We start from the raw sequence: 27,969 nt of genomic DNA on the forward strand, positions 1-27,969 counted from the left end.
ATATTTCGGCTCAGTGAATAGAAGTTTTCAGGCAGGGGGTAGAGGGAGTAGGAAGGTTTTTCCAGACATGACAAAGGCATGAGTGTGTGTTCAGAAGAAGGAAAATGCATGACGCATTTCAAGAACTAGAGGTACTTCCATGGTACTGGAGTAAAGAGTTCAGAGTGTCATGGGTTAGGGTGGGGGTGGTGCAGGAGGCAAGAAGGCCTGGACAGCAGGTATAGATGAAGGGTCCTATGTACCATACCACGCAGTCTAATTTCATTCTATAGGCAACAGGCAATTACTGAAGAATTTCAAGCATAGCCATTTTTAGCAAATTCACTGTAATAGCCATGTGGGAAATGGAAGGAGGATTTGAGAGGGGCAAAACTAGAGACAGGTTTTTACAGTAGACAAAAAGAGAAACAATGAGGCCCTGAACTATGGTAGATGCAATAGAAAGTAAGAGACACATTACAGAAAGAGTTAAGAAACAGGAATATTACAAGACAGCCAATTTAATTAGAAGAAGGCTTTAAGGAAAGAGGAAGGGGAAAAAATATGAAAAAAAAAAGTGAAAAAAAATATGAAGAAATATGGCCAAAAATGTTTGAAATTCAATAAGAACTTCAACTCTAAATTCAAGAAGCTCAAAAATATCAAGCTTAAGAAATGTGAAGAAAATCACACCAAAGAACATCATGATCAAGCTGCTAAAACCAATATTAAGAGAAAATCATCAAAGCAGCCAAAAGAAAAGGGATGCATTATACACAGAGGAACAAAGACAGGAGGATAGCAGATTTACTCGTCAGAAACAATGCAAGCCACAAGACAATAGCACAACATCTTTAAACTGCTAAAAGAAAAAGAAAAGGCAATATAGAATTCTTATTCCAGACACATTATCTTTCAAAAATGAGGGTGAAAGATTTTTTTCAGTCACATAAATGCTGAGTTAATAATCAGCCAACAAGTGCTGGAAGAAATGTTAAAGGAAAAACCTGAAGCAGCAAAAAAAAAAAAAAAAAAAAAAAATAATAAAAAAAAAAAAAAAGGAAAAAAAAATAAAAAAAAAAAAAAAAAAAAAAAAAAAAAATTTTTATATGTAGGTAAAAATTAAAGACTTTCTCTTTCTTAATCTCTTTAAAAGACAACTATTTTAAATGGAGTTTATAAAGTAGGTAGAAATAAAGTATATGGCAACAATAGCACCAAGACTGAGTGGGAAACAGAAACAACTGTTCAAAGGTTCTTATGTTAAGCGTGAAGTGGCGTATTATTTGAAGGCACACCATCATAAGTTAAGAACAGATTTTAAAATTCTAGAGCAACCACTAAAGTAAAAATGAAAAAGAGGCATAACTAATAAGCCAATGATAAACATAATATGGAATCCTAAATACTTAGTACAAAATTAAGGCAGTAAAAGAGGAGAAAAAAGAACAAAGAGAAGATAGGCCAAGAAGCAGCAAGGTGGGAGATTTAAACTCAGAAATGAGTTTGAACACAGAATGGGCTGAACAGTCCAATAAGGTGTTAAAATTGTTAATATGGATGAAAGATAAGAATCAACTATGATGTCTGCCAAAAATCTACTTCAAATATAAAAACACAAAAAGGTTAAAGGTAAAAGGATGGAAAATGATGTATCTATCACGCTAACGCTAGTCAAAAGAAAGCTAGAGAGTAAATAGCACACAAAGCAGATTTCAGAAAAAAGAGCATTCCCTGAGATAAAGAGACATTTTATAATCTTATGGAAATCAGTTCATCAAGAGGATATAAAAACCCTAAATGTGTATGCACCTAATAGCAAGAGCTTCAAAGTATCTGAAATAAAAACCAATGGAACTGAAAGGATAATAGGTTATCCACAATTAAAGTTTGAGATTTCAAGACCCGTCTTGTAGTTGACAGAACAAAGAAAGAGAAATACAGTAAAAATATATAAGACTTGAACACTAGTAACCAAATCCACCAAACTGACAATTTATAGAACACTCCACCCAATAACCACAGAACACACATTCTTTTTAGTATACAGAAACCTTTACAAAAGGAGATCAGGTTCTGAGCCATAAAACAAGTCTCAATGAATTTAAAATTCTCAAACTCATCCAATGCATGTTCTCAAACCATGGTGGAACCAAATAAGAAACCAATAATAGAAAGATGGAAAACCCCCCAATTATTTAGAAATTGAACAACACAATTCTAAATAATCCATGCTTTAAAGAAGAAATCAAAAGAAAATCAGAAAATATTTTGAACTGAATGAAAATTAAAACACAACACATCAAATTTGTAAAATACTGCTAAAGCTATACTTAGAGGGAGATTTATACCATTTTATGTTATATTAGAAAATAAGAAAGGACTGAAATCAAGTTATCAAAGCTGCCACATTAAAAACATAGGAAAAGAGAAGAAATTAATCTCAAAGTAAACAGAGAGAAGGAAATAATAAAGATAATAGCAGAATGAAACAGAAAACAAATACACAATAGAGAAAAACCAACAAACCAAAGGTTAGTTCTTTGGGGGAAAAATTAATAAAATTGATTAATCTCTATCCAAATGAATCAGGAACAAAAAACAGGAGATACATATTACCAATATCAGGAAAGGGAAAGAGGACATCTCCATCAATTTATAAACATTAAGAGGATAATAAGGAAATATTATAAACAATTTTATGCCAATAGATGTAACAAACTAGATGAAATGAGCAATTTCCTTAAAAGAAACAAACTACCCAAATGTTCAAGAAGAAATTAATAATTTAAATAGCCATATTAAAGAAACTCAAATTATAGTAAAAAAAATATCTTTCAACAGATAGCTTCATTATTGGTAAATTCTATCAAGTATTTTACAAAGACATTTTACCAATTCACAAAATCTTCTGGAAAATAGAAGAGAGAACACTTCCCAATTCATTCTATGACACCCAAGCCAGACAAACTGTGAAAACAAATCTATAGAACAATATCCCTCACAAATAGAGACACAAAAACTCTTAAGAAAATACTGCCAAATCAAATATAGCAATGCATGAAAAAGATAATACATCATAACTAAGAGGAGTTTGTTTATTCCAGAAATGCAAAATTGAGTTAACATTTGAATATCAGTATAATTCACCATACTAACAGATTAAATAAAGAAATACAATCATCTCAATATTTTCAGAAAAAGAATTTGACAAAATTTAATACTCATTCATGATAAACATGCTTAGCAAACTAAAAATAGAAGGAAACATCCTTAGGCTTTAAAGGACTTCTATGAAAATCTACAGCAATGTCATACTTACTAGTAAAAGATGATTTTCCCCTGAGGTCAGAACAAGATAAAGATTGGCTCTTACCACTACTCCTCAGTGCTGTACTACAAGTCCTAGCCGATGCAATTAGACAATCAATCAATCAATCAATCAATAGTAAAAAATTTAAAAAAAACCCTTGATTGAAAAAGAAATAGTAAAATTGTCTTCATTCATGGTATATATGATTATCTATCTAGAAATCCTAAAGAATCTACAAAAATATGTTCAGCAGGGTCACAGAATACAAGGACTATATACTTTTTTAATAATTTTTTTTAAAGATTTTATTAAAAAAAATTTTTTTTAATGTTTATTTATTTTTGAGACAGAGAGAGACAGAGCATGAACAGGGGAGGGTCAGAGAGAGAGGGAGACACAGAATCTGAAACAGGCTCTGGGCTCCGAGCTGTCAGCACAGAGCCCGATGCGGGGCTCGAACCCACGGACCGCGAGATCATGACCTGGGCTGAAGTCGGAGGCTCAACCGACTGAGCCACCCAGGCGCCCCTAAAGATTTTATTTTTAAGTAATCTTTATACCCAGTGCGGGACTTGAACTCACAACCTCGAGATCAAGAATCACATGCTCCACTGACTGAGCTAGCCAGGCACCCCACAAAGATTATATTTTTAAAAGTCAATTGTATTTCTATATACCAGCCACAAACAACTGGAAATGGAAAACTGAAAATACATTCTTTTTAATAGCATAAAATGTAAAATACTTAGGGACAATTCAACAAAATATATGCAACACCTGTACACTGATAACTACAAACTTCCTGAAATTAAGTAGGATCTAAATAAATGGAGAGATAAACTATACTCATTGATCAAAGGGCTCAGTGGTGTCCAGCTGTCAATTCTCCTCAATTGTTCTACAGATGCAAAACTACATCAATTACAACACCACCAGGCTTTTTCATAGAAACTGGCAAGGTAATTCTAAAATGTATATGAACATGTACTAGGAAAATGTACAAAGTACTAGAACACCCAAAACATTGTTTTTTTAAAAACAGCAAAGTTTTTTCAGACTTTTTATGAAGCTATAGAAATAGAGACAGTGTGGGTATTGGCATAAAAATAAATATACAGATCAATGAAACAGAACAGAAAATCCAGAAATAGACTCACAAACATATGGACAACTGGTTTTCTTCTTTTTTTTTTTTTAATGCTTTTAAATGCTTATTTATATTTGAGGATGGGGGAGGGGCAGAGAGACAGAGACTGAATCTGAAGCAGGCCCCAGGCTCTGAGCTGCTAGTTGTCAGCAGCAGCTCAAACTCACGGGCAGTGAGATCATGACCTGAGCTGAGGTTGGACGTTTAACCGACTGAGCCACCCAGGTGCCCCCCAATGGATTTTCAACATAGGTGCCAAGATAATTCAACACAGAATAATCTTTTTAAAAAATAGTGCTAGGACCATGGTATAGACATATGTAAAATAGAACCATGGCCCTTATCTCACACCATATATAAAAATGGAATCATAATGGATCATAGACCTAATATAAGAGCTAAGAGTATAAGTGTATAGAAGAAAAAATAGAAATTTTTAGTGACCTTGGGTTAGGCTAAGATTCATAAATAGGATCCCAAAAGCACAGTCTACCAAAAAGAAAAAAAAAAAAGGATAAATTGGATTTCATCAAAATGTAAAACTTTTAAGACGCTGTACACTGTTAAGGAGGATGGGAAAAATATTTGCCAGACATGGCCATTAAAGAATGTGTATCCAGGGGGTGCCTGGGTGGCGCAGTCGGTTAAGCGTCCGACTTCAGCCAGGTCACGATCCTGCGGTCCGTGAGTTCGAGCCCCGCGTCGGGCTCTAGGCTGATGGCTCAGAGCCTGGAGCCTGTTTCTGATTCTGTGTCTCCCTCTCTCTCTGCCCCTCCCCTGTTCATGCTCTGTCTCTCTCTGTCCCAAAAATAAATAAACGTTGAAAAAAAAAAAAAAAAGAATGTGTATCCAGAATACAAAAAGAACTCCCACAACTTAGTAAAAGACAAAGAAACAAAGAAAAAAAATGAAAATGGCCAAAAGAATCAAAGGGTTACTTCACAAAAGATATACAGATGGCCAATAAACATGTGAAAAATGCTCAACATCATTAGCTATCAGGGAAATGCAAATTAAAATCACAGTGAGATACCATCATTCACCCACTAAATTCAAAACTTAAAACACTGACAATATCAAGTGTTGGTGAGTATGTGAAGCAACTGGAACTCCTTCTTGGTGGAAATGCAAAATGGTATAGCCAGTTTGTAAAAACAGGTTGGAAATTTCTTATCAAAGTTGTTCCTATGAAAGTTGCCCATATTCTCACCATGTGACTAGCAATCTCATTTCTAGTTAGAATTGAAAACAAGTGCGATGAGAGCATATGGTCACACAAAAACCTACACATAAATGTTTGTACTAGCTTTATTCATAATTTCCCCAACCTTCAACTGGTGAATGAATCAACAGGCTGTGGTACATCCACACAACAGAACGGTACTCAGCAATATGAAGGAATGAATTCTCATACATCAGCAACACAGGTGAATCTGGAATGTCTAATACTAAGTGAAATAAGCTCCAGTCAAAAGACTATATAATGTGTCATTTCACTTTTCTGAAATTCTGGAAAAGGCAGAACTATCAGTCCTGAAACAGACCAGTGGTTGCCAGGGGCTAGGGACAGGAGCAGGGGTTGACTTTAAAGGGACATAAGAGGGGCGCCTGGGTGGCGCAGTCGGTTAAGCGTCCGACTTCAGCCAGGTCACGATCTCGCGGTCCGTGAGTTCGAGCCCTGCGTCAGGCTCTGGGCTGATGGCTCAGAGCCTGGAGCCTGTTTCCGATTCTGTGTCTCCCTCTCTCTCTGCCCCTCCCCCGTTCATGCTCTGTCTCTCTCTGTCCCAAAAATAAATAAACGTTGAAAAAAAAAATTAAAAAAAAAAAAAATAAAAAAATAAAGGGACATAAGAGGATGGGGGGGAGGGGGATAATGAAACACTTCAGTCTTGATTGTGATGCTGGTTACATGACCCTACATGCTGATTAAAACTCCCAAAAGAGTGAATTCTACTGTATGTCAATTACACCTCAATTTAAAAAAATACTGAGAACAATTTCTTCCTCGTGATGAGTGACAACGTCAGGGTCTACTGGGGCAACACGTAGACTTGTGGATTGGAAGTCCCTAGTGCCCTGTCATTCTTTGCAGTTAGCATGTGGCTGATGACAAAGATGATTCCCTCAGCTCCTCTCTCTGTTCTAAAACAACACATCTCAACTGCAATCTCTCAGTCTCTCACAGCTGTAGGCTTCAGATTGTTGGTTGCTTTTCTTTGGAATCATATTCTTCTGTTGTGCTCAGCATAAAAATTTGAAAAAATAATTTCCAGTGTAACAGGGGTGGTTTCTGAGCACAAATGAAACCCAAAGCATTTTAATTCTCCCCTTCAGGGTACAAAACATGTATCATTTGTTCCAATCTGCTCAAAAAGAGAAAACTGAATTGGTAGGGCAGTACCTGAATGACAAGTGGCCAGCACCGGCCCGTTGTTGAAATCTACTTCCAAGGGGCACTGTACTCCCTGTGGGTTGCTTTACTCACTTGTTTTGCCTTGTATTGTTTGTAGGCTGTTCCCGATCATAAAATGCTCTCTGTTCTACAGAGCCCATGGTTTCTTTCTCCCTGAATTTTGATTCTTATAGTTGCCCAGGTTGGAATGTAAGAAGTTCTCAATATCCCTGTTTGCTCAGGACGACTTTACATCATTTTGTACAAAAGTGATTGGGAGTTGCCATTTGAGCAGTAATGAAAGCAACAGAGATTTCCAACACGAGCCCTGGTACAAAGGAGTATTGACGGAAGTCTGGTTACCCTTGGAAAATTATTCTTGTGACAAAGAGGAAATAAATGTAGTTTCAACCATGTCAAAAGCATCGATTTTTAAAATAATCATGATCAACTTAGCACGGGTAGGGGGCTAGAAAATGAGCACTGCTTTGAATGGAAAAACTTATTATGTTCATGTAATTTTTTATCATCTACTTAAGAGAGTTACACATAAAACTTAAAAGCGCAACTAGCTGGAATTAATTTTCACTTGTATGAAAATGCTCACAGTAACATACTTTTCTTCCTAGGCTGATATTCCCAGCTAGGAGTTGCTTCAAGCAAAAATAAAGGTCACCTTCCTGATCTGAAGGCAACCAACGTTCACCAAGGTTAGATCAGCAGCATAAATGCTGCCATCCATCTAATCTGGTGATATAAATCATTTTTCCTCTTTTACAAGCAATAAGGACACACCCTGGTCAAAAGGTTCCGCCGGCTGAGAAAAGTCCCATTGGTGCCAGGTCACTAACAGCCATTACAGAAATACTTCCTTCCATTCATTTAGGTAACACTTCACACTTTTCAAAGTGCTTTCAGAAACATTGCATCTGGTCCTCCAAGAAGCCTCTTGAGGTAAAATAAGTGTTATTTTTCCCACATTACAAGTAAGAACAAGGAGACACAAGGGATTACACAAACTGTCTAAGATCACATAGAAGTGATGAAAATCTGGGGTTCTCACTCAAAATCAGGTAGATGAGTTCATCCAGGACACTCGCCCCCAGGCAGATACACCACAGCTCTCTGGTGCACCCGCACCCTGGGGAAGTGAAAGGTATACAGGAGAGCACATAAATTGGGGGTTGGTTAATTGGGGGAAAAATTAGAAATTCAGAAAGTTTTGCTCTCAGGTTAACATTTTTTTTTTAATTTTTTTTTCAACGTTTATTTATTTTTGGGACAGAGAGAGACAGAGCATGAACGGGGAAGGGGCAGAGAGAGAGGGAGACACAGAATCGGAAACAGGCTCCAGGCTCTGAGCCATCAGCCCAGAGCCTGACGTGGGGCTCGAACTCACGGACCGCGAGATCGTGACCTGGCTGAAGTCGGACGCTTAACCGACTGCGCCACCCAGGCGCCCCTCTCAGGTTAACATTTTTAAACTAAACAATGGATATTGGTGGGGCGTCTAGGTGGCTCAGTCGGTTAAACATCCGACTCTTGATTTCGGCTCAGGTCATGATCTCAAGGTTTGTGAGTTTAAGCCCTGTGTTGGGCTCGGTGCTAACTGCATGGCCTGCTTGGGATTCTCGCTCTCGCTCTCTCTGTCCCCCTCCCAGCTCACATCCTCTCTCAAAATAAATAAATAAACTTTAAAAAAAAAAAAAAAAAGAAAAAGAAAAGCTAAGTAATGGATATTGATTAGGGTAGTATAATCCCTTCCCTCCATCTCCAAACTTTCCTTCTTCCCTCCTTTCATGTCTCTTTCCACACATTCAGCGAGCACCCTCTGTGTGATAAGCACTGCTATGCATACAGAAATGAATCCGATATGGGCCCTGCCTTCAGGACACCTGCAATTTAGCACAGGTAGAAACACGTGTTAAGAGAGAAATAAGAGATCGTGAACGCTCAGAAGGAAAGATGTACAATATAGAGTAGGTACACAAAGGACAGAATGGTCAATTCTACCTAGGGGAAAATATCAGAAGAAAGTCTCCTGTAGGAAGTGAGGCTTGGGCTGGATCTTCTAAGTGTTTCTCAGGGGGACCGGGGTAGAAATGATATGACAAGTGGAAGGGGCGAGACCAGGCAGCTTGCTCAGGTAACTGCAGAACTCAGACTAGTATAAACTGAGTGGTTAGTAGGAGGGATCGAGAATGATGAGACTGGAAACGTTCTCAGGGGAGACACCGTGAAGACTCCTGTAGGACATACCAAGTAATGTGCACATTCTTTCTTTCTTTTTTTTTTTAATTTATTTATTTTTGAGAGAGACAGAGACAGAGAGCGAGCCGGGGAGGGCAGAGAGTGAGAGGGAGACACAGAATTCAAAGCAGGCTCCAGGCTCTCAGCTGGCTGCACAGAGCTCTAGGCAGGGCTTGAACCCACAGACCGCCAAGATCATGACCTGAGCTGAAGTCAGACGTTTAACCGACTGAGCCACTCAGGCTCCCCACCCATAAACCTAATTTTTAAAGTCTGACCAGCGAAAATCCAGGGACACAGAACTATTTGGTCAGTGTATTCTGCTTGTGAATAGTGATCAATCTGTGGACCATATCTATCAGGCAATAAGAGTGGGTCAAACAGAGAATGTGTGATGTTAACGAAAACTTGATTATGATAAATCATTAAAATAAAACCAAGAGGAAATACAGTTTAAGGTCATCCTTGGCCATTCTTCAGGCCATGTAATAAAAATGAATACAGAAACTGAGTACACTTCTGAGCACTGGAACCAGTTTCTCCAGCTGTAAAAGGGGACAGTCATCCTGCTCTGCTGTCCCTATAGACCACTGAGAGTCTCCAAGGGGGACAGTGTCAGTCCCTGAAGAGGGGAGAAGTGCCGAGAGGTGATATCTCCACTCCCCCTCACCACCCCCACTTCCTGACACAGTCCTCGCCTGTACTGCCAACTTGTGTTCATTAAACACAGTCTCATTACTCATTTAAAAAACAAGACAAAACTGAAGTGTGGTGAATTCCTACATTTATTGCATTAGCCTCAGGAAGAATGACTGAAGAGGGTAACTTAGGATATACCTTTCTCTTCTCAATGACCTACGACTAGCAATTTACCAGAGGCTTTCAGAAAGCATTCAGACAAAAATCAAATGATTTTAAAGTTCCCTTTGGTGACATCCACTGCTCATTAAAGTTCTCTGAATATGTGAATTGTTACAATAGGAAATTCAACTAGCACAGAATGCGCTGATGGTACGTAAACATTAATTCATTTCTTGGGTCAGTTGATGTTTGCTTCCCAAGCTCTTGATCTCCAAGTATGAAAAACTGCTCCCAGCAAATAAGTCTCAGGTACGGGTTGGAAACCCGCTATATTTACCAGGGTGGACAAACAACAGTGTCACACTGGGTTCCTCTCCAGGCCACCCTAACGGCAAGCCTGATGTCACTGGGGAAAGCGGGGCACGGAGAAGATGGTTAGAAGAAGGAGATCAGAGAGGACCTTGGTCATGTCCACCACTGCATGTCTGTCTCTGCAGAATAAGCCAGAGCCTGTCCCTACGTACAGCTGCTTAGAATCTCTTCCCAGGAGCCTCAGAGGCTAAGGAGCCATGTTCCTTCATTACCAGCTTCTTCAAAGACCTAGGATACTACACACTGAGCCCCAAGCCTCTACGTATCAATGTTTTTATAGCACCTGACATTACTTTACTTAGCTGTAATCATCATACCTGTGGGACCTTTTGATAATAATAAATCTACTTAATATTAAGTACCTATTATGTGCCTGGCTTTTTTCCCCACACGTTTAAATCAAAAACTTACATTCTTATCACTCTTTTACCTATGAGAAAACCAAGGGTCAGAAAAGCCAAGAGACTTGCCCAAGTCTATACACCTAAATATGGCAAAGCTGGGACTCAAACCACACTCTTGCCATTATACAAGGATGCTGCTCCTTACCTGTCAACTGGAAATGTATTTTTATGATACTTTCTATATCTTTAGCACTAAAGTCAGACTTCCAAGCAGAAAATATTTCTAATGCTTCCTGTTAAGTTATAGGGTCAGAATGCCAGGACTAGAATCTTGGCTCCCTATTCACTAGCTTCGTATCCCTGTGAAATGTGCTTACCCCCTCTGAGGTACATGTTCTTTATCTGCAAACTCGGGTTAACAGTAGTTCTATACCATTGGGCTGTTGTGAAGATTAAGGAAGATAATAATACAAAGCACTCTGTATACTTCCCTGCTCATAGCAAATATTTATTACTGTTTTAGGTGAAAGGGATATTAAGAGCCTCTTTCAACTCATAAGGCTACAAGGCTATTTGTTTATGATTTCCCTGCTACACATCTCTATAGCAAACATGGTAAGAGTAACTTTCTCACTTTATACTATATATAATATAGTATATATATAGTATATATATAGTATATATATACTATATAGTATATAGTATAAAGTATATACTATATATATATATACACACACATATACATATATATATGTATATTTTAAATGTTTATTTATTTATTTATGAGAGAGAGACAGACAGAGTGCAAGCTGAGGAAGGCAGAGAGAGAGGGAGACACAGAGTCCGAAGCAGGCTCCAGGTTCCGAGCTGTCAGCACAGAGCCCAACATGAGGCTCAAACTCACTAACTGTGAGATCATAACCTGAGCCAGTTGGACACTTAACTGACTGAGACACCCAGGCGCCCCTATACTATATATTTTTTAAAACAATGTTGGGGTGATTGCAAACAATACATTTATGCATTGTTCCTTATGGCTTGCATTCACATTCTTTTGCAACTAAATGACATTCCTTCTTAGGTACAAAGAAGAACTGCTAATTAATCTTACAAAAGGCCTTTCAGCAGACAAACGAACAGATCACAGCTGAAACAGTGAGGGGCAGATGGTTTTAGGTTTCTAGATGTACCACACTGAATGCGAGATATTGAAACAGTTATTTTCTGAAAATCCCAATTGATAAAAATAATCACATAAGTCTAGTTTCTATGCAACCTTCCAGGAGCATGTCTACTTCAGAACGTGTATGATGCACGTGTGGTGGATGTGACAATTTTCGCAGCCTCAGCTTTGCTCTTGTTTTCCTAGTAGGGCCATTCCGTATCTTCTTCAGCCACATGCTTCTTTCCATCATTCATCTGTTCATCATCCCGTCTCAAGAAGATTTGAGATAATTAGTGGCAAAAAATATATATAGTAACAAGTACACTATAAGTAAAAAGTAAAAATCGGCACCAAGAAAAAACATAAATTGTCACAGCAAGAAAAGAACAGAGGGAAGTATAGATCACAGAAGTGCAGATCATGAGATCTGGGAGTTGGATTCTGAGCTTCCCAATATTTAGAATGAAAGGGGATGCACGGTGGTTCTTGTCAGGAACTGGAAGAGCACACACAGCACGGTTCCTTCGGGATCAGTGACTGTTCCATTGCTGACCACTCCCACAGGGTTCCGGGCCACACGGACTTCATAATGATTGGCCCCCAATCCTTTCCTCAACTACCTTCCACCCTTCCTGATAAGAGCCGCCCACTTCACTTCTCCCCTTCGGATCACTGCTCATCTCACATTCCACAGGACTCCAGTGGGGCTGCTGGTCTACCAGAGCAACCACTGGTTCATACGGCGCCTGGTGTAAATGTTTTTAAGTGTCCCTTCCTCAAGACACTTAATTTCTAACTCTGGGAAATTTTTCATAATATACAGCTTTTATTAGGGCATGAAAGTACTTTATGCCATAATATATAAATTACAACACCTTGGATACGTATGATACCGTCCAAGGGTGTGTAGTTTATAACCTGTACCTTCCCTCAGATTTTATATATGGGGAGTAGGAAAGAGAACGCATTCTTCTCAAATGCTGAACAGGAAAAATGTTCTCAAGAGCTGCTGGAAGTCACAGAGCTTGAGAGGGTGAGAACACAGAAGCTGCTGGAAGAGACAGATACAGAGGGCTATAATGCCCGTCAGTCAGCCTCAAGGTCAACTCTACCCTACTCTTGTTGTTTGCAAGTGTGTGTCAGTAAGTTCTCCCTTTTAATAAAAAAAAGAGTAAATTTGCCTTGATGTATGTGACTTTCTGGCATCTGACCTCTCACTGCTTTGACTCTTCTGACTGACCTTTTCTATTTCTGTTCTGACTGACTGATTCCCAGATCCTTTTAAGAATTCCTCAGACTTTTCAGAACATTCCACAGACAGCTTTGACCTCCTGGCCTTCGTTTTTCCCTTTAATTTCCAAAGCTGGGAGACCACAGCTTCTCATTCCAAACATAATTTCCACCTGGCTGCAGGTGTAATTCCCCCCACACCTAATTCACCAACCCGTCCCTCTATCATGCACTGACAGTGAACATCATTCATTTGGAATGAGAGAATTGGTGTAAAAAAATATTCACCAAAATTATATGTCGATTGTGTCTCAATAAAACTGGGGAAAAAAAGAAATATCCACACAAAAAATCATAAGATTGGTAAGGTTGCAGAACACATAAACTTTAAAAGATAAATTATTTTTAAAGAATTTCATAAACGATGAGTTAGTTTAAAAATAATTTTGTTCTAAGTTTATTAAATTGATCTGGGTGATGGATTTTGTTAGAAAGATCTTAACAATCAGTTTCATTACTACTACCTATTTTTAAACTGTATTTCTTTTTGAAATAATGTTAAAACACAGCCAACCACTGTGTGCCAGTTACTAAACTATATGGCCCCTCAGCTCTGAACTCACTTTCTTTATTCAGCTTTATGATACTGGTGCCGGGAGCCAGCAAACGTATTCCTCCTTTGCCAGCTAGGTCTTTGATATGATTAGTACCCTCCAGGGTTGTATAGTTTACAACCTGTACCTGCCACAGCTTTTACTTATGGTTCTGCCAGGAAGAAGCTCCAGAGGGAAACTGGACAGCTGCACAAGGGGGAAAGGAACTCGCCTTTTGTGGGTTGCTCATTGTTCCTGGCAGTGTTGCCCCAGCTACAGCTCAGCCCCCGATAGTGGCTGCTCGTTCCAGTTGGTTCCAGTTTTCACTTATTTTCCCACTTCTGGAACCAGCCTCACTGTATTCCCTCAGAGAGAAGAGCAAAGCAGGCCAGTGTCTGCTCCTTCGAGGCTAGAATCCCAGCTTTCCAGGGCCCATTTCTGAGTTCTGGGGCACCTCCTGGAGTCAGCAACCCCTCCTCAAAGGTCTGAGTCTCAGATCCATGAGCTCCTTCCCCACGGTACCCCAGACTGAAAGTCACTACCTATGTTTTTTCTCAGTATTGCCTATGCAATACTTTATGCCTCCAAAATTTGTTTCATTAATTCCCTATGTGAAATCCTCTGTTAAAAATAACCAGTGTGGGGCGCCTGGGTGGCTCAGTCGGATGGGCGGTCGACTTCAGCTCAGGTCATGATCTCACAGTCTGTGGCCTTGAGCCCTACGTCAGGCTCTATGCTGGCAACTCAGAGGCTGGAGCCTGCTTCCGATTCTGTGTCTCCCTCTCTCTCTGCCCCTCCCCTGCTTGCTTTCTGTCTCTTTCTCAAATAATAAACATTAAAAAAAAAATTAAAAAAAAAAAAAAAACCAGTGTAATTCTAATTTGCTTGACCAGATCCTAAATGACACAAACTGTTTCTTTATCTTCCCCACACAAGGTTGTATTTCCCGAAGACTAAGACATGAATGATAAAAAAACAAACAGTACAAAGTCAGGAGCAGCTGAAAGGCTATTTTTTTTTTTTTTTTTTTAGAAAAACTGCATGTTTTATGAACATGCTTCTTATAAAACAATTTATTACGCCTTTTAATATTTAAATTTCATATCATTTCACATATACATCTTTTAGGTTCTATAAAACCTACAAATCTGCAAATTTAATTTTATAGAGAAGATTAGTGTATACTATACAGTATACAAATAGCATCACATTGAATTGTTACCTTAAATTTACTATACCCATATTAGGAAAATTAATTTAAATAAACCTAAATTTGGAAAAATATTTTCATAAATTATGAAATTATAAAGACAATAGGCAACACACCTGAGCTTGTTATCTCTAGGGTTTATTGGTACCAATTCCCATTGTTACTACCGAATTCAACGATCAACATTTAATGTGGTGCATAAGTACAACAGGATACCTAGACAAGAGCCCAGTTGTATATTACCTTTCTGTTTTAAAGCAAAGTTGTTGATTCTAAAGAAATTAGTTTAAAATAGTTGTTTAATGGTTATTATAAAATAAAAAATAGACAGGCACACTTTTTTTTTCATAAAAACTTTTGTCCTCCATTTAAGGTGGCTTAAAATTAAGAATTATTAATGTAAATTTGACTATGATAATTTCTCTCTGCTTTAGGACTCCATTTCAGTATCTTCATTATTTAAAACAAGAATTATTACAAACATAATTAACATACTACTGGGTTTTATATATCTAAAATCACCAAAAGACAATGTGTAAAAACTCACACTCACTGTCCTAATTCTGCCCCACCGGAACCGTACAGAATAACTCTTCTTTCCCTTCCATGTTAAAACGTCCTCCAAATATTTCAAGACAACTAATTCATCTGCCTTATTTCCTCCTAGTTCAGCAGCCATAATCCCTCAGCCTTCTTTTTTAAATTTTTTTGAATGTTTATTTATTTTTGAGAGACAGAGCATGAGTGGGGGAGGGGCAGAGAGAGAGGAGGACCCAGGATCTGAGGCAGGCTCCAGGCTCTGAGCTGCCAGCACTGAGCCTGACGGGGGGCTCGAAATCATGAGCTGTGAGATCATCCCCTGAGCCGAAGTCGGACGCTTAACCTACTGAGCCACCCAGGCGCCCCTCTCAGCCTTCCTCTGATGATGTGGTTTCCAGGCTCACCATCCTGGCCTCCCTCCACGGGACACACTCCCGCTTGTCAGAATTCTAAATAAGGTCTGACGGCTATAGACCTACATAGAAAGTCTTAGACTAACAGATCATCTGCTGCCATTTTATTAGCTATCATAAACATCAATGAAAACTCTGAAAAAGCTGAGCTTCACAGCTAACTTGAGCTGAATCTTTTAAATGCTTAGAAAGTGTTAATTTTATTTTTTGCTCCAACAGTCAGATGTGAGACATCAAATTGACTTACGTGGCAAATGCCAACACCAACATTCTAACCACAAAGACAAAGGGGAGGTGAGGGGAGGGGCTGTGGAAACATGTAAAAAAGTAGGTCACCCTTTTCCATCAGATTCCTTCTTCCCTCTCCCATCAGCATTACCAACTAGGTGAGCTCTGTCTCTCTTGGGAATGTGAAACCTCTCTATCTACTCCAAGCATCCTGTTTTCACAACACTTTCTCTCAGGCACTGTAATTTTTCTGTATATATATCTTGGGCTTACAAATGTCCTTGAATAAACTCACAAGTTTTGGGGGCAGTGTGTAGAAACAGAAAATTATAAACCTCACATACCTTTGACTCAGCCTTTGGTAAAATTAGTATGATGTATATCCTAGTTTACCACAGACTTTTAGGTTAAAACTATACTTGTTCTTTATATTTTCATCACAGAGTTCAGTTCTTGTCTATGCCTACTTGCCAAGGACAAAGAACGTGACTGTACAATGGAAAGGTTGCTTTCAATAGTTCTGGGTTCTGTTAACTTGTATCTTTGACATTATAAGTGTTTGCTGTAGGAAACTTTATTTGCTAAACTGTTTGTTGTAGAAACGGGGTTTGCCTGCGTCAGGCTGTAACCACTACCTGTGATGGGAGTCTGAGGCAACTTCCACTCTCAGTGGTAATTAACTCACTCTTGCTGGACTTGGCTCACGTAGCCGTGTAACTTCCCTGCTATGGAAGGGGTGTGGCTTTGTTCATTCCACTGAGAACACCAAGATCTTTCATCTTGGCTTTTCCGCTCAGGGCATAATAAACACTGGGAAACAACACATCTCTTTTTAAAAAGTCATGGTAAATTAAAAAGAAGTCCTCCAACAATAGGGACTGTGTGTCATCATCACCGCACCTTGCATGACACCTGGCTCAGAGCTTTCCAAATGTATGGTGCTCAACAATACTAGTTAAAGTGCACGGAATACCTCCTTAAAACAGTTCTCACTTAAAGCTAAATTTCATTGCCACCAAAATGGAACATGAAGGTTCAGAAGAAATCAGAGTTTTCACTTTTTTTTTTTTTTGAGACGTTTCACTTCTTTGACAGGTTTGTAAATATTTGTTCCAGAAAGGGTCCTACTCTTACAGATACCGAGTGTCCTCTGTAATAGTATCTGAAGCCTTCTGGTTGCAGGTGACAAAAACTTAAGCCAGTTTAAGCAAAGAAAAAGGGGAGGATTTACTGCTTTACATAATAAAGAAGGTCTTCATCATGGCTGAACTCAGAGGTTCAGATAGTATCATCAGGATTGACTCTTTCTCTCTCCTTCTCTGGTCTCCTTTCTGTGCTGGTTTCATTCTCAGGAAGACTCCCACTGACTCCCTATCAACCAGCAGTCTTACGTTTACATTCTTTCCATGCACAACCCAAAAAGAAGATAGACCCTCTATCATATCTTAGGGAAGACCCTCAGTTAGCTCTGCCTGAACCACATGTCTCTCCTAGGTTAGGGAAGTAAGGCATCCTGCCAGACAGACCCCCGGGAGAAGGGGAGGGAGGGCCTCAAAGGAAAAAATGCTACACAAAGTCTACTTAATAATTCAAGGTCTGGAATTTGTAAGACCCCTTTTTCCCCTTCTGGGGATGACAGAAATAAAACCATAGTTCTGCCAAGCTGATTTTTAAGATGACTACAATTATATTGACTGGGTCTATTACATGCCCATCACAGTGTCAAGCATTTTACAGACATTAGCTTATTTAATTCCCATAATAAGTAGATATTTAAGATAAGAGTACAGAGGCTTAGAGAAGTTATATAGTAAATATTAGAACCAAAGATGTAAGCTGAGTCTGTCTCCAAAATCCCTCGCTTTCAGCACTGAGTTTTAGCGCTCTTCTAAGTTTCTTTTCAAAAATCTGTGGATGAAAGCTCAAAGACTTACATATTAGGACCAAGTTAATTAACAAGAAGGCAATTATCTACAGAAAGTGATTTATCAGATGCCCTGAAAGAGTTTTACTGGTTGCCCAAAATTCCTCCACTAGAGATTATTTTGAACTAAGTCATTACTGCTGCTTAATTTATTTCATTATTTTACTACAAATACTTCCCAAGAGCCCTTGGGATAATAAGCCTCGTTAAAATGCAAATGCCCCAGGAAGGGGTAATACAGGAAGCTTTCTTCCATTAGCCAAAACCTTTATGTTCATCAGATTCTCCACTCCTTCTTCACATGGCCCTCACCCAGGAAAGAAGACACAGGGACAGGTCACATCACATTGCTCGACAGGGCATCTGGGTAGAGCTCACAGCAGCCAGTGACTGCACTAGAGGCTGGAAAAAAATTCTACAACCTTTGTGCTCCCAATGAAAATTATTCAGTATTTGATCAGACGATCCAGGGAAACTGTAAAAATGGTCTGAGAACAGCAACAAAAAGAAATATAGTTCCTCTATAGCCAATGCATTAGCAAAGGGAATCAGGGAGTTAAGACAGGAATAGTAACTATGAGAATTTGCACTAATGTTCCTATACTTAATTTTAGAAACATAAATCTCTTGGGTATACATTATTTAGCAAAGGAAAAGAAAAATCTAGTCTTTAGTGACTATGGTTAAATTCTTTAGATCACACAACATTACAGGTGTTACCACAATATTACCCACAGGGATCTTATTCAAAGTGTAGTCTCAGGTTACACAGAGCACCACTGGCTTCTCTGTGCTTCGCTGCTTCAGAAAGGGGGCAGAGGATACTGAACTTCCTGGAGTCCCAGCCTCCTCCCAGCTTGTGGCCCCACGCACCCCTAGAGGACTGTGACAGAGAACTCCTCCGAACTCCTGGCTTTGAGCCACGTCCACTCTCAACTGGGACGCTTTGGAAGCATTTAGTTTTCAATGGTTTCACTTCATAAGCAGTTTTCCAAATGATCCTCATGTAGTACCTGACACAGAAAGCATTCAATACGTGAAAAAGAAGAGGGAGGGGGGGAGTGGACAAGAAGGAGGAGGAGAAGGAGAAAGAGGAGAAGGAGGAGTGTGGAAGAGTGGGAAGAAGAAAGAACTGTATTCTATCTATACTATGTATTTCCTGGCCTCTTAGTTCTACAGGACAAATGGGGAGAAGCTGAATAAACTTTCAAGACCATGGTAGTTCAACCCCTTCCTAAATATGAGGAAGTGGGGTCCAGAGAGGTTAGTAACATCCCCAGTGTCAGACAGGATGTTGGTAGCAGAGCTGAAGTTCTCGCCCACATCTCCTTACTCCCAGTCCTGTGCTCTTTCTACAGGAAAAATTTCACACCAAGGGACGGGCCATATGTTTTCAATAGGCAACAGCAGAAGCAGAGCTTTGCTGTGTCCCTGTGTACAAAACATTTCTACAGGCAAGGAAGGAAAATGAATGTTGTTGTCCACGGATGGGAGGCTCCCTATCACACATTTCCTGGGACACATGCTGTGCCATCTAAGTGAGACCATATTAAAATGCTTCTAGCACATTCAGTAACCAAGTTCTTTATAGGTTATAGCATTAACCAGCGTCATTTCAAATTCTGTACTCTGACAGACTGATTTATACTCAAGTTTTCTCAGACTCGTAACAGGAAATGTGTATCATTCTTGTCATTAAAACATTTAGAACATGCCTCCTCTGGGTAACACACTATGTTAACCTCAGGGGCTATGAAGAGAGGTATGTGACAGGGGCCCTGAATACGTGGTACTTTAAATCTGTGAGGCGGTGGAATACACACACGAAACATAACCTCAAAGTTGGTGCATCTCAGTGCAAAGAAGAAGAGCAAAAGATAAGCCTGTAAGGTTTCTAGGAAGCCGTCCAGAGATTTTGGAAAGTCTAAATACAGACTTCCCTTAGTGTCACTGAACAACATCCACGCTGGCAATTAAGGCTCAAAAATATAAGTATTCCAAGACATGAAATGAACACTGTTTACCTCATTAAATATTAATGTAATATCATCAAATTCCAAATCATCAGAAACAAACTATCTTGAAATCTGGCTCACATGTATGAAACAAATACTATCCTGGTAATTCATGCCAAACAGAAAAACTATATTGAGAAATATTTCATATATAAAAGCAAAATATGTATTCACTGTTTTCTTGTGTTTTTTTTTTAATATTTTTAACGTTTATTCATTTTTGAGAGACAGAGAGGGACAAGACTGTGAGTGCGGGAGGGACAGAGAGAGAGGGAAACACAGAATCAGAAGCAGGCTCCAGGCTCTGAGCTGTCAGCACAGAGCCTGAGGCGGGACTCGAACTCACGAACCGTGAGATAGTGACCTGAGCCGAAGTTGGACACTTAACCAACTGAGCCACCCAGGCGCCCCATATGCACTGTTAAAACATATAACCTCCCAACAAAAAAGGGTTAGGGCTGGATGGCTTCACTGGTGAATTCTACCAAACATTCAAAGAAGATTTAATACCTACTCTTCTCAAATTCTTCCAAAAAACTGAGGAGAAAGGAATGCTTGCAAACTGATTTTATGAGGCTGCCATTACCCTGAGGCCAAAGCCAGGCAAGAACACCATAAAAACAGAAAATTACAGGCCAATACCCCTGATGAACATAGATGCAAAAATCCTCAACAGAGTATTAACAAACCAATTCACAAATCCATTAAAAGGATAATATACCATCATTAAGTCAGATTTATTTCAGGGATGCATGGATAGTTCAACATCAATCAATGTGACATTAACAAAATGAAAGGTAAAAATGGTATGATCATCTCAGTAGATGCAGGAAAAGCATTTGACAAAATTCAACATCCATTTATGATAAAAACTCAATGGGCATAGAAGAAATGTACCTTGACATAATATAGGTTATATACATGACAAACCTACAGTCTTTAAGACCAGAAACAAGACTAGGATGCCAACTTCCCCCACTTTTATTCAGCACAGTGTTGCAAGTCCTAGCCAAAGCAATCAGACAAGACAAAGCAATAAATGGTATCCAAACTGGTAAGAAAAAAGTAAAATTGTCACTATTTGCAGATGACATGACATTTTATAGAGAAAACCCTTAAAATTCTCCCCAACATTATTAAAACTAATAAATGAATTCAATAAAGTTGCAGTACACAAAATTAAAATACAAAAATCTGGGGGGCCTGGGTGGCTCGGTTGGTTAAATGTCTGACTCTTGGTTTTGGCTCAGGTCATGATCTCATGATTAGTGAGTTTAAGCTCTGTGTCAGGCTCTGCACTGAGAATGCTTGGAATCCTTTCTCTCTCCCTCTTTCTCTGCCCCTTCCCTGTTTGTGTTCTCTCTCTCTCTCTCTCTCTCTCTCTCTCTCTTTCTCTCTGTCTCTCCAAATAAATAAATGAACTTTAAATAAAATAAAATACAAAAATCTGTTGCATTTCTATACACTAATAACAAACTATCAGAAAGAGAAATCAAGACAAAAATCTCATTCATAATTCCATCAAAAAATATCTAAAAATAAACTTAATCAAAAAGGTGAAAGACCGACCTGTACAGTGAAAACTGTAAGTCATTGATGAAAAAACTAAAGAAGACACAAATGAATTTAAAGATATGCCACACTCATACACTGGAAGAATTAATATTGTTAAAATGCCCAAATACCCAAAGCAATCTACAGATTCAATGAAATCCCTATCAAAATTCCAATGGCATTTTTCACAAACCAGAACAAATACTTCTAATGACTGTTAGAACCATAAAAGACCACAAATAGCCAAAGCAATCTTAGGACAAAAGAATAAAGTTAGAGGTATCACACTCCCTGATTTCAAACTATACTACAAAACTATAGTGACCAAAACAGTATGATATTGGCATAAAAGCAGATACATAGATTAACAGAACAGAATGGAAATAAACCCATGCAAACAAAGTCAATCAGTATATGACAAAGGAGACAAGAGCCTATAATGCAGAAAGGACAGTATCACCAATAAATGGTGTTAAAAAACTGGGCAGCTAAAGGCAAAAGAAAGGAACTGAACCACTATATAAAAATTAGCTCAAGGATTAGACTTGAATGTGAGACCTAAAACCATAAAACTCCTAGAAGAAAAGACAGGTGGTAAGCTCCTTGACAAGTGTCTTAAAGATTTGGTTTTAGATCTGTCTCCAAAGGCAAGGGAAATAAAAACAAAAATAAACAAGTGGAACTACACCAAACTTAAAAAGCTTCTGGGGAAAAAAACAAAAACAAACAAACAAACAAAAAAACTCCTGAACAGTGAAGTAAACCATTAACAAAATTAAAAGCAATCTATTAAATAGGAGAAGACCTCTGCTAATTATATATCCCATAGAGGCTAATATCCAAAATATATAAAGAACTCAGACAACTCAATGGCAACAACAAGATCTGATTTAAAAATGGGCAGAGGGGGGCGCCTGGGTGGCTCAGTCGGTTAAGCGGCCGACTTCAGCTCAGGTCATGATCTCACGGTCCGTGAGTTCGAGCCCCGCGTCGGGCTCTGGGCTGATGGCTCAGAGCCTGGAGCCTGCTTCCCATTCTGTGTCTCCCTCTCTCTCTGCCCCTCCCCCATTCATGCTCTGTCTCTCTGTGTCTCAAAAATAAATAAACGTTAAAAAAAAAATTTAACAAAAATGGGCAGAGGATCTGAATAGACATTTTTCCAAGGAAGACATACAGATGGTCAACAGATACATGAAAGATGCTCAACATCACTCATCATCAGGGGAATGCAAATCAAAACCACAATGAGATACCACCTCACACCTGCCAACATGGCTATTATCAAAAAGACAAGAAATAACTAGTGTAGGTGAGGATGTGGAGAAAAAGGAATTCTCATGCACAGTTGGTGGGAATGTAAGTTGGTGCAGCCACTATGGAAAACAATAGAAAGTTCCTCAAAAAATTAAAAAATAGAACTACCCTATGATCCAGAAATTTCACTTTTGGTTATCTATCAAAATAAACAAAATCACTAATTTTGAAAACATACATGCACACTTATATTCATTGCAATATTATTTATAATAGCCAAGATTTGGAAACAACCTAAATATCCATTGAGATGAATGGATAAAGAAGATGTGGAATACACACACACACACACACACACACACACACACACACACACACAATACCAGACTACTACTCAGCCACAAAAAAAGAACGAAAGATAACCATGTTACAACAACATGAGGGTATTATGCCATGTGAAATAAGCCAGACAGAGAAAGAGAAATATTGCATGATTTTACTTATATGTGGAAGCTAAAACAAACAAAACAAAACCCAGACTCATAGATAACAGAGAACAGACTGGTGATTGCCAGAGGGGAAGGAATAGGGAAGTGAAATGGGTGAAGGGTAACAAGAGGTACCAAATTCCAGCTATGATATAAATAAGTCAAGGAAATATAATATACAGCATGGGGAATACATATGGTATTAACTTTGTACGGCAACAGACTATAATTATCAGTCACCAATGTATACACATGTCGAATCACAATGTTGTACACATGAAATTAATTAATATAATATTTTAGGTCAATTATACCACAGTAAAAAGACACATACTTGTAAAATTAAAATGTGTCTTGTTGAAATACATACTGTTTTATTTTCAGTATCACAGAATATCAGGGTTACAAAGTAACCAAGTTGCCAATATATCCAGTTATTAGCTCTTCTGTTCACCCTTCACAACATTCCTAGAATGGCTTCTCATCCTATGTTGAATACCTCCAGTGACAGTGACTACTAGCTTATGAGGCAGTATGGTTCATCTTTGAACATACATCTATTTCATTCTACATAAAATCAATGTATTCAAAATGGGAAAATCTGCAATAGGGAAAGAGCAAGTAGAGTGTTTTCTAATTAGTTACGGAAGTGTCTGCCTTTAGTTATTAAGTTTTCCTTTGAAGTCTACTTAATGAGATTATAAAGTACAGTGGTCAGTAAGGCTGTACAATAACATTCCTATTCATGGACATCCCCTTCAGGAAACTCACTATGAGAAACTAGGCAATTCAGAGGAAACAGGAGTTATTATAAGAATTCAGCAAAAACTACTAGATTGAGAGTATATACAACATCTGTTCATCCTACAATATCTACAGTATGTTTAATGTTAAGTATGTTCCTGTATAGCAACAGAAAGAATTGGTCTTGCAATGAATGCATTTGTTAGTCTTGTAAGAAGCATGCATTTATTATCAGTACATGCTATTCATTATGGCCCAAAAGTATACAGTTTAAGAAAATGTTCATTGCTGGGATTTAAACAAAAAGGGTGTAGTTGCTTTGTGCTGCATTAATTGAAAAATAAACCATTTTGGGTTCTACCGTACTTGACTATTCACCCCATTACCAAGATTTCTGACTATGTACACAGTTAACTCCACACAAACTTAGGTCCCTGCACAACTAGTTGATTAAACAATCATTTTGTTTGCTATCAATAGATTAAAATAGCACTAACAAACAAATTATTTTTTTTTTAATTTTCTTTTTTTTTTTTTAACGTTTATTTATTTTTGGGACAGAGAGAGACAGAGCATGAACGGGGGAGGGGCAGAGAGAGAGGGAGACACAGACTCGGAAACAGGCTCCAGGCTCCGAGCCATCAGCCCAGAGCCTGACGCGGGGCTCGAACTCACGGACCGCGAGATCGTGACCTGGCTGAAGTCGGACGCTTAACCGACTGCGCCACCCAGGCGCCCCAACAAACAAATTAAATGGGAATACTTTTTATGCACCACCACCACCAAGGGTAAAAGCAGGCTAAAGCAGCAGTGGGAGGGGGAAGGGGGTCATTTGAATCTTACCACTTGGCCAGCTGGGTATATCCTTTCTGTACCTCTGCAGGACGGTAGAGGACGGGCTTTCCAACTCACCTGTGTTTTGAGAATGACATCCACAAATTTAAACTTTCACCAAGACCTCGTTCAATTCTCCATAATTTGAGCTGCCCTAAGGAGGTATATTCCAGAGCCATCATCCTTTACAGCAGAACTGAAGGATGTGGGCATTTGCATTTTTGTGCTGTGTCCCTAGTAGGTCCCCACTGAGTTTGTTGGCTCAGCGCAGGCTAACAAGGCTACTAGGTGGGGACACAAGGATGATTAAGACCCAGGAGGTTACTATACAATCAGAAAAATGATGGGCCCTCCCAAATGTCTATTGAGGATTCTTTTACATGTTATCAACACAACTTATGGACTGGCTATCTACAGTTAGTGCTAATTTACTTGTTTCTTGAGGCATGCTGGCTAATGAATTCTCTAAAACACTTTTTTTTTTCCAAGTCCCCTTCGTAAGTACTGTTAGACATGTGTTACCAGCAGCACAGCAGTGCCTGGCAGAGAAGCTTCTCTTTAGACCATCCTGTAGCAGACAAATTAAACATGGCATCAGAAAACAGCTGATGGGATGTGTGATGATGGAGTGTGGAGCAGATCGTGAGGAGAAAAAACAGTGAAGCAATGTCAAAATCAAAGACAACTGCAAGAATGGTGGGGGGGGGGGGCAAAAGGTCAGCAGCAGCGGTGAGGGCAGAGCAGAGAAAAGGGGTGCAAATGCATTGATCCCAGACGTAATCTGCACTTCTGAACTAGAACTTCACTTCAGACAGTGTCCTGTCCTCATTTTCTTTTTATAATTTTGGAAGTTGAGGAAGTAACCCCCCAAAGCAGTATATACCACTTCCTATCAAGCTACATTAAGCACTTACATAAAATACAAGACTCTGCACCCCACAATTCCAGATGCAAGAGACAGACAAGACCAAATGAGGTGAAAGTTGACTTCTGTTAGCACCAAGAAGACTGCTTACCCAGGGGGAAGAAGAGAAACCAAATAGAAGGAAAGCAGGTGTCGAGGGAAAATGTGGAGCAGTGGAATAGGAAGTGGGGAAAGGTAAAGAAGGATAGGGGAGAATTCACTGTCCCTACATCTGTCCACATCACAGTGTTTCAGATGCGGGTGCTGTTTAAGCAATCAGTCAATCAACCATAACCCTTGCGAACTACAAATAAATCATTCTGACAACTACCTGGAAAGTTTCAGGCTGTCACACTAATGCCAGTGCTCATTGTTAAAAAATGAACAATTCTGTTGTAGACTCATCTCGGGTTTAAAAAAATTTTTTTTTCAACGTTTTTATTTATTTGTGGGATAGAGAGAGACAGAGCATGAACGGGGGAGGGGCAGAGAGAGAGGGAGACACAGAATCGGAAACAGGCTCCAGGCTCTGAGCCATCAGCCCAGAGCCTGACGCGGGGCTCGAACCCACGGACCGCGAGATCGTGACCTGGCTGAAGTCGGACGCTTAACCGACTGCGCCACCCAGGCACCCCTCATCTCGGGTTTTTAACAGGTACCATACGATGTCATTCTCACAGGTAAAATTTGCAGCACACCTATTGGCTCTTGTTAATAATCAAATGCTCCAAAGTCTCCCAACATTTATTCCAAAGCAGTCCCAGAAGATTTCTTGTAAAAACAGGCTTATTTCTCAAGTGAACAGGTACAGGATGCATATTAATTTTTTTTTCAAAACCTGTCCCTGGCTGGTTTCCAGAAAAAGCAGCAGGACATATAAGCCAGATGTGGACCTTTGAGTATCTGAACCAGATATCAGGAGATTCTATAGACTTACTTAAATCTATTTAAGCAAAGCACTGGTGTGACAGAAATACGGCTGCAAATTTGGTAAGTATGACCACAAATAGAACTACAAATTCAGTACTGGGGGGGCAACTAGTGTAAGCCAAATCCTATTCAGCACACTAAGTAAGCCAAAACGTAAGGGAGTATGCACAACCCAGTGAGGAAAAAGCAACTATGCAAGTGTCATCACTTTAAGTTCTGTTTTCTAAACCGTAAGCAGATGTTGAATCTGCCTGACACTGGCTTAAAAACATTCGTGAGGTTCTTGCTGGGAAGCAAAGCCGCATCACTTGCTTGGAGTGGCCTCCCAGTTACACCTGAATCCCCCTCCACGGAGAACAAAGCGGAGGACACGGGGAAATAGCGGCAAATGTGTAATATACGTCATTTTAGACCCAGCTTTACTTCTCTGTCTGCTGTTACCGAGCACCGCTCCCAAAATATCCCAATTTCAGATAAGAAAAATGAAGTCTGGCTCATACAAATATATAGAATCACAAGGCAGTGATTTAAAAAAAGTCAAAACTCAACTCTGACTCTAGATAGTGTGATGAGAATGAGCTGTGGGATTCATCGAACCGCCGAAAATAAAAAAGGAGTTTTCACTATTTTGTATTTTTAACGTAGCCATTTGTAAATGTACTTTTGTCAGTTAATTATCAACTCCATACCTACCCACCCTTTTCAGAAACGCACTTGAAAAACCACAGTTATTCTGTTACCTTTCCCATAAGAAAAAAAAAACAAAAAAAACCCAAACTACCACTAGAAGACAACCACACAACACAGGCACTCGGGATTCTGCACGGCACAGTCACCACACTTACTGATTTTTGCCTCCTCTCTTGGGAAAGGAAAGCAGCAAAGCTGACCCATGGCACTGGTGCTGTCTTCCCTTCCCGGCGCTCTTCTCCCTGGGTCCCCCGAATAGAAACTGCAGTTTGGACCGCGGTCTGCGAGCACGCCCTGCCTATTCCACTCCGAGGAACGGCACGCGTGGCACGGAGAGCCAATGCACAGCCGGCAGAGAGAAAGCAGAAGGCAAGTCGCTGCGGCGGTGAGCAGGCAGGCTCCACCTCCCGGTCCCCAGCCAGAGGCGGCTGCTCCGGGACCGGGACCCGCGTTCAGTGAAGCAAGGGGCCATATGCTCCCCCCGATTCTCACACAACTGAGAGCTCCCAGCTGCCCAGCCTTAGATGAGAGCCACCAGCGCTGTCTGCGTAACCGTGTCTTTAAGAAAGATAATCAAGGACAAACCACGCCGAGTCGTCCTCTCTCCTGCACACAGAGTAATTACACAGAGAAATGCAAAGACAAAAAAAAAAAA

General features: G+C 39.5%; 1 protein-coding gene across 6 annotated transcripts in view; it reads right to left on the reverse strand.

Moving 5' to 3' along the window:
* Window positions 1-27,969, reverse strand: part of AKAP7 (A-kinase anchoring protein 7) — a 150,160-nt gene that overhangs the window by 15,022 nt on the left and 107,169 nt on the right. For 2 of the 6 annotated variants that reach the window (XM_040449187.1, XM_040449188.1), the window contains exon 8: window positions 24,800-24,868. The exons of 2 other annotated variants lie outside the window; for them this stretch is intronic. In XM_040449187.1, the coding sequence (XP_040305121.1) occupies window positions 24,800-24,868 (69 nt within the window). Of the gene's footprint in view, window positions 1-24,799; window positions 24,869-27,469; window positions 27,943-27,969 lie in introns of those variants that run through there. 2 more of the 6 variants (XM_040449191.1, XM_040449192.1) reach the window with 2 other exon arrangements.

This window comes from Herpailurus yagouaroundi, unplaced genomic scaffold (assembly GCF_014898765.1).
Source record: "Herpailurus yagouaroundi ecotype Mexico unplaced genomic scaffold, PumYag 198, whole genome shotgun sequence".
NCBI lineage: Eukaryota > Metazoa > Chordata > Mammalia > Carnivora > Felidae > Herpailurus > Herpailurus yagouaroundi.